The sequence below is a fragment of the Phanerochaete carnosa genome (assembly GCF_000300595.1).
Source record: "Phanerochaete carnosa HHB-10118-sp unplaced genomic scaffold PHACAscaffold_3, whole genome shotgun sequence".
NCBI lineage: Eukaryota > Fungi > Basidiomycota > Agaricomycetes > Polyporales > Phanerochaetaceae > Phanerochaete > Phanerochaete carnosa.
In genome coordinates this window covers 3,644,000-3,650,803 of record NW_006767630.1, presented here as the reverse complement: position 1 = coordinate 3,650,803, position 6,804 = coordinate 3,644,000, and the positions used below count along the sequence as shown (strand labels likewise).

The window sequence follows — 6,804 nt, the reverse complement described above, 5'->3', positions numbered from 1 at the left end:
GAGAGCCTCTATCGAGAGTATGCGGTCTGCGACCTGAAACATTACAAGTCTGGGAATGTGTGTCGTTGACATGTTCCCCTCGTTCGCATGACTAACGTCCCCTGCCCGTCAGTTCTCCCTCCGTTGGCGGACGGAAGAGGAAGTCATCTCTGGCGCAGGTGAAAGCACCTGTGGCAACACGCGCTGTCCGCTTCACCTGCCGCGTAACATCGACCCCGACGACCCGTGCCCGCCGCTGAAGACGCTCGAACTCCCTTTCTCGTATGCTGAGGACGATCAGAGCAAGTCTGCGCTCGTGAAAGTTGTGCTATGCGACAAGTGCTGCAAGAAACTCGTGTGGAAGCGGAATAAGGAGAAGGAGAGACAGCGCGAACGAGCGGAAGCAGTGGTTGGAGGCGATAATAGAGGGGATGCCTCGCTAGTGGAGCCTGGGGACATGGTGCGTTGTATGTAATCTCAAATTTTGTCGCGCTTATGGACCAGTATATTGTCTTAAGCGGGCCGGAAGTTCAGAACAGGGCCACCGTCCTCGACGACACAGCGCTTCTCAGGAGAGACGACGGACGGATCGTTCGCGTTCGCGTTCACCGCGGCGTAAGAACCTTGACCAACGGCGAAGATCTCCACCTCGTTAACCTGTCTGGTCTCGTCAAAATGTATTCGTAAATGGAATCAACGCCCGCGGTTTGCTGCATGTCATATTGACATACGCCTCTGCCTGAGCGTTATCTGGCGTGCCAAACACTTTCCTAAATGCTACTTGTACGGGCAATGACTTCTCAAAGCGCGTTTATCTTTAGATGTCAATCTCAAGTTTTTGGCACTCCCAGGTGACTTATTCTTCCACCGCCACGCTTCACTCGGGGCGCACAAGCCGCTCTTTCTAAGCCATTCCTCCTAAAGTATCCTTTGTCTTCAGTATAGAGTTCGACATGTTCGTGGACACAGGCTTAACGGGACTGGTACCTGCTGCGATGCCGAATGCTGTTCGGTCATGTAGTTTGGCATAATCAAACTCCACAGTGCCCGCCGGTTGCTTACGAGCCTTTGCGGCCCTCATCTCTCAGCTGGCGGAACTTTGTCCCAGTCGCAGTACGACCACTCTTCACTGGCGGTTCAGAACAATTACACTGGCATAAAATGCATAACTTAACTTCCTCAAGTAAGTAACCAAGTGGTATAAAATCTCGTAGCTGGCGACGCTCATCAGCTCTCCAGCTCGAGGACGAGTCTCCCGCCACGGTTATAATCTTCGTACAGGTGGAAGGTGTTGACCTTTGGGCTCGCGTCCAACTTGGCGAGGTCCCACTCTCCAAGCAGTCCCGTCCGGATTTCTGCATTAATAATATCTGTCTCTGTATGGGAGATCGGCGCCTTCATGTTTGCTTCGCGTCTGAGGTGACTTACCCTGGTAGCCTTTGTAGGAGTATGCACGCATCTAGTGGACAGCATAGTACGTGTGAGTACCAGCTACATTCCCACATGCCTTCGCTAACCTTCGGAGTGAAGCCCACCGTCATGGTAGCGCTATCGCTTATATCCTTCCAGAGGAGGACGGGCAGGAATCCTGTCGTGCCCTCCACAATTCCTGTGACGCTTTCGGTTTCTCAGGGGAATGAAAGAAATTTTCACGACCCACCAAGCATAAAGTCCTGCCTGCGTTCACTGCTGTTGAGGGCCACAATCTGGCCTTTGCCAGGTGCCGGCTTAGGCGTTGGTTCTGACCACATGATAAAGTCATCCTTGTCTTCGGTGAAAACGGACTGAGCCATATGTCAGGGTTGGGAAAAATCGTCAGTCACTCATGCTCTTGCGCACCGTTTGTCCCAGCTAAGACGCGTAGTTGTTATTGTGAGTCCTCCTTCACATGTTCATGTTGGCTTTCACCTACTCCGATCTCGATGAAGCTACAAGAGACACGGCAGATCAGCCAGCTAGACCTTGTTACGGTACAACGTACGCACGTCTGGGGGATTTGAGACCTTCCGGCGTCCTGCGATGGATTACGTTGATTATTAAGACACGATCGAACTCGTAGCCATCCACACACAATTTGCCCAACGGCAGCGCCCAGTCTGGCGGTATATGTGACGCTGACGGTTTGTGTCTCTACAAGTTAAATGAGCTAGAGCCGGGTCATCGAGCGCGATGCTGGCGGCATACGATTGGCAGCAAACTTGAGAAGCTTCGAAAAATGGTAAGTGCTGATTTCTTTTGAAACTCGCGGATTTTCTGACCTTCCAAACAGCGGGAACTAGACGCCTGATAGGTCAGCCTCTGCCTTCGAAACGGGTGCATGCACTTACATCGCTTGCTGTACAGGCCGTCCGGGTCAAGTGGGACGAACATCAGGATGATAGTTGTGTTCTCGCTTACGCCCTCAGCCTTGGTGGCGATGAATGAAAGGTTTCGAGTGGCCATGTTCACTTTGCTGCTTGGTTTAGTGGCTAGTCGGCGTGAGTCCGAAACTTGCGTTTCTATGGTTCCCCCGAGACAATATACCGCGTAGGGTCGCCCCCACACCATCATGCAATGCAGTTCAACGACTTGCCGATTGGTTTTATCCTCCGTTCCCCTGGATAATCTACCGGTGTTTGTTTGCAATTGACTGGTTGACATATTCCTCCGACGCCGGGGTATGGAGAACCCCCGCACATCGGAGTGTTCAGCCTCCGGAGTCTGTTTGCGCTCTGCTGATCTGCCTCTTTGCCCGACACTCGACCAGGTACAACCCAGTTCAGTTTACGGCTGCCTCTGCGCCGGTTATTCACACGAGCCACTAACGGAGCTGGCAACCCATTCCGGAGACGTCTCGGGATAGGATTCTAGATGGGCGCCTGGGTGCTTCAAGGCGTCCCGTCCGCATAAGATCCATTCACCCCGGCTGCTCATCCGTGCCAGTAAATTTTGGCACACAGACCTACCGGCGAAGCAGATGGGACACTCGCATCTCGGGAATAGATCATTCGTCTCAGCGTCTGTTATGCGAATTCGTCCCCGTCCTGTCCGATGACTCGCGAACACTGGCAGGCCTCATAACGAAGCCGGCCTCACTGGCCCTCGCATCGCAATAAGATGTTGACCTCCCTGCTAGGATTTGCAGAATGTTCTTCGCGCGACTGTAGCCCTACGGTTGTTGACATTCGAGAATTACTGCACCTAGACGCGATGGCGGCGTCACACAAACCAAAACAGCTACGTCCCATATGGTACTGTGTTATCTCTAAATCGGTCGGAAAGGCCACAGATGCATTGTAACTTCACGATCACAGAATAGCCTTCCAGCCGGTTTCGCAAGTTGTCGGTCATCGCGTAGTACTACACGACTTGTAAGCGTCTGTTCGACTGTGTTCGGCACTCTGTGGTTTATCATCGAACGTGGTATGCTCATTCCACCCTAGCATAGGCTGGGGGAAAGCCTTTGTCTTCTTAGGCTATAATGATAATTGGAGAGATCATTGTCGTCTCTTCCACCAGCAATTCCACGGCCAAGCGATCCAGAAGTACCAACATAAGATAGTCAAGGAGGCCAGGAAGCTTACTGTTGGTCTTCTCACAACTGACGACCTCACGAAGAGCCTTCGTCTGTAAGTCATGATACGCAGCTTACTTCTGGAGACTAACAGACCCTTCCGTATCAGGATGTCGGCGGTGACTATACTAGACGTCACCTATGGGATGGAAACTCAACATGACAACGACCCGTACATCGTTCTTGCTGAGAAAGCCACGCACTCGATAACGCGAGCTGGAACTCCAGGGTCGTATATGGGTAAGCCAGCCTTTAGTCACAACATCTGGAATATCTCATCAACAAGTCATTAGTCGAATTCGTACCATCGAGTAAGTTGCTTTCTCATTCATAGTACTAGAGCGCGTAACTTATTGAGATAGTGCGGTACATACCATGGTGGGCTTCGGGACGTCTGTTCAAAGTAGAGGCGGCAGAATGGAGCGAAGCAGTATCTGCGATGTTCACAAAGCCGCTCGAGCTCGTCAAGAAAGCGATGGTAAATGCTGTTCTATATAATAATCCATCTGTTAGGTATTGACACAGCGATTTATTACCAGATACAAGGAACTGCATCGCCTTCCATTGCCATGACCCTCCTAGGAAAACTAGAAGACAATAGAGAAAGCTCGAATTCCGAACGCCTCATCCGGAACATCGCGGGAATGGCGTACGTTGGTAAGTACTTTGACCGACCTCTAAATGGCACAACCTCTAATATCTGCAATTGGAGGGGTTCTGATACAGTGAGTCTGTCATACTACGGTGATTTTCTCAGAAGCTTAATTCTCCATCAGACTACGACAGCTCTTGGAACCACCGTGCTCGCCATGATCACGAACCCCACTGTACAGGCAGTGGCCCAGGAGCAGATTGACCGTGTTGTTGGAAAGGACAGTCTTCCGGACTACACATATCGCGAATCCTTACCCTACATCATTGCCATCATGTACGAAGTTCTGAAGTACGAGTAGAACGTACCTCAGCAGAGATGGCGAGATGCATTGCGCTCACCCTACTGGCCCTAACAGATAGCGTCCTACAGCTCCATTGGGTGCGTTGTTTATAGATCCACTATCAGAGGAGCAATACATTCACATCGTATGACGTATACAGCAGTCCCACATAGAGCGGTTGCGGACGATGAATACCAACGCTACCATATTCCCGCAGGCGCCATCGTGGTAGGGAACTCATGGTGCCCGATCCTTTTTACCTCCTGTTTCCTATTCGTATTCATACATGTCCCCGAATACTAAAGGCAATCATGCATGACCCGGTCCGCTTCCCGTACCCGGACACCTTCGATCCCACTCGCTGGCTCACACTGGACGGGCAGCTCAGCCAGGCCACGTCGGACGCCATGGCTGCATTCGGCTTCGGCAGGCGGATCTGTCCGGGGAGGCACTTCGCTATGGAGTCTGTCTGGATTGCCATGGCGCACATCCTCGCCATGCATAATGTTGAAAAGCTTGTGGACGAGTCTGAGAAAGTCGTCGAACCGAGCGGAGAGTATACACCTGGATTGGCATTGTAAGTCTGGTTTAGCTTGGCGATGACGAGTGTCTGGCGACTCACTAGCGAATATCTGATTAGGTATCCTGTTCCGTTCAAGGCGATCTTCAAGCCTCGGTCTGCAGCGGCGCGTAGCCTCATTCAATCTATGGCTCTCGATGACCAATGTATGCATTTCATCGCTCAACGACAGCTCCAGTAATGCAGAAATAGTTCCATTCACACATGTACATGAAGATTAGTCTGTTACAGGCTTACGGGGGACAAGGGTGCTGTACGCTCTGAAATGAGAATAAACGGAAGTGTCTAGAGCTGCTCTCTTGCACGTGGACGCCGCTCGTCTGCGGTTTACATAGCTCCAAGGTACCATAGCGCGGTTCAGCCAGGGGTCCTGTCACGTAAACTGTCGTTGTCTTCCAAGAGTGCGTTGTCAGCTGGTACCTGATAACGATACTTCGTCCCGCTTGCCGCTTTCAAGCTGCCCATGTGAGGACCTCAGATCAGTGATAACGTCCAAGCTTAGTCGGTGTCTCGACTTCTATAGTCCATGGTATGAGCATGTACCATTCAAAGCACGACAGCCTATACATGAGCACAAGGGGGGAAATCCAGATATCCGGGTTTGGGATCGCTAAGATGCAGCAGCAGCCGTATTTTTAGGAGCCGCACCAGCACCAGCACCAGCAGGTGCATTGTTGCCTCCTTGCTGCTTGACACAACCATTCAGCTCCGAATGTGTCTGGAAACGCAAATGTGCTCACCGGCTGCCCAGCTGGCCACTCTGCAATGCAAAAAATGTCCCCAAGCTTGCACCACGCCTCCTCCCGCCGTCCATTAATGAACTTCCTGAGGACTTTATCGCAGTGTCTGCAAGGTTTCGCGTTCGGCTTCTCTTTAGCGGTGTCTAACCACGCATCCATGCCGTTGATCGGCGAAGGTTCATGGTAGAAGTCAGCGTCCAGCGCGGCGAAACTCAGGTTTTGGAACGTGAGGAGACATTGTGGTCGTGTGGTGCAGTTGGCAGGGTATCCTGCCAGCTGCGAGCTCGTGGAAAACTCGCATAACCTTCTTTGTCTCTTTCATGAGTGCTTGACGACCCTCGAGGTACGTGTGCAAGTCTTCCTCGCTGATATGGCCGAACTCTGGACCATCCCCGTGGTTGACGCCCCATGATATCGCTGCCATCTCTTCAATGTTGCAGCATGTGTAGAATACCAGTGGAAGTATCGAATTCATGTTCAAGAGGCGTGCGATGCTGAGGACGTCGATGCAGTCGTCTCTGACAAGCGCGATAGGTGTCTTGTCGCCGTCAGGTCGAAGATCGGGGTCCCAGTCGTCTACGCTGCCTGTAGGAAATACTTGCGACAGCCTGTATATCGGCTCGTTGATGATTTCCTTGACCTTGTATTTCACGGCGACAGCCACGACCACGCGGAACTCGGTATAATCAATCGGTGGTCTTAGACTGTCCAGCCAGTTACTACACCCAACATTGTTATAAGCATCTTAAGACACTCATAATATGAAGTTAACGCTCGCCTGTTTCCTCCATTGTATATAATAGCGAGCAGATATTCGAAGTCGCGGCCTTCGTCCTCCACGCGCAGGACAGGGCAGCCCTCCAGCTTCTCTGGAAGCTGCGCAAGGGCCGGGCCGTTCAAAAGTTCTTTGAAAACCTCAGAACGAAGCATCAAGACACTTGCGTGTACCTTGAAGGCCCTGTCCTTGGCTGCGACAATGACACTGCCGTCGTCAAACCAGAGGTCCTTGGACCGCTC

The 6,804-nt window shown here is 51.8% G+C and overlaps 4 protein-coding genes across 4 annotated transcripts in view; 2 read left to right on the top strand and 2 right to left on the bottom strand.

The window, feature by feature from the left end:
• PHACADRAFT_253056 (uncharacterized protein) lies at positions 1-676 on the top strand (the record flags this gene model as incomplete). Its single annotated transcript, XM_007393842.1, has 3 exons — positions 1-57; positions 113-439; positions 498-676. Coding segments are annotated over 3 exons (522 nt in total), but the record flags the coding sequence as incomplete, so codon positions are not given.
• A 520-nt stretch (positions 677-1,196) lies between these two features.
• On the bottom strand, positions 1,197-1,462 carry PHACADRAFT_253054 (uncharacterized protein). Its single transcript, XM_007393841.1, has one exon. The coding sequence runs from the start codon at positions 1,378-1,380 to the stop codon at positions 1,207-1,209; it is 174 nt and encodes a 57-aa protein (XP_007393903.1). The 5' UTR covers positions 1,381-1,462; the 3' UTR covers positions 1,197-1,206.
• A 1,931-nt stretch (positions 1,463-3,393) lies between these two features.
• Positions 3,394-5,228, top strand: PHACADRAFT_89562 (uncharacterized protein; the record flags this gene model as incomplete). The annotated part of the gene is made up of 8 exons (XM_007393840.1): positions 3,394-3,587; positions 3,642-3,787; positions 3,895-4,010; positions 4,072-4,181; positions 4,263-4,481; positions 4,593-4,743; positions 4,773-5,044; positions 5,108-5,228. Coding segments are annotated over 8 exons (1,329 nt in total), but the record flags the coding sequence as incomplete, so codon positions are not given.
• A 399-nt stretch (positions 5,229-5,627) lies between these two features.
• Positions 5,628-6,804, bottom strand: part of PHACADRAFT_171872 (uncharacterized protein) — a 2,084-nt gene continuing 907 nt past the window's right edge. Inside the window, exons 2-4 of the mRNA XM_007393839.1 lie at positions 6,092-6,491; positions 5,788-6,063; positions 5,628-5,765 (exon numbers count right to left, since the gene is read on the bottom strand). Coding sequence (XP_007393901.1) covers positions 5,658-5,765; positions 5,788-6,063; positions 6,092-6,491 — 784 coding nt within the window. The 3' untranslated portion in view covers positions 5,628-5,657. The remainder of the gene's footprint in view (positions 5,766-5,787; positions 6,064-6,091; positions 6,492-6,804) is intronic.

Coding starts and splice junctions, on each gene's coding strand:
- PHACADRAFT_253054 (XM_007393841.1), bottom strand. CDS start 1,380: ATGAAGGCGCCGATCTCCCATACAGAGACAGATATTATTAATGCAGAA.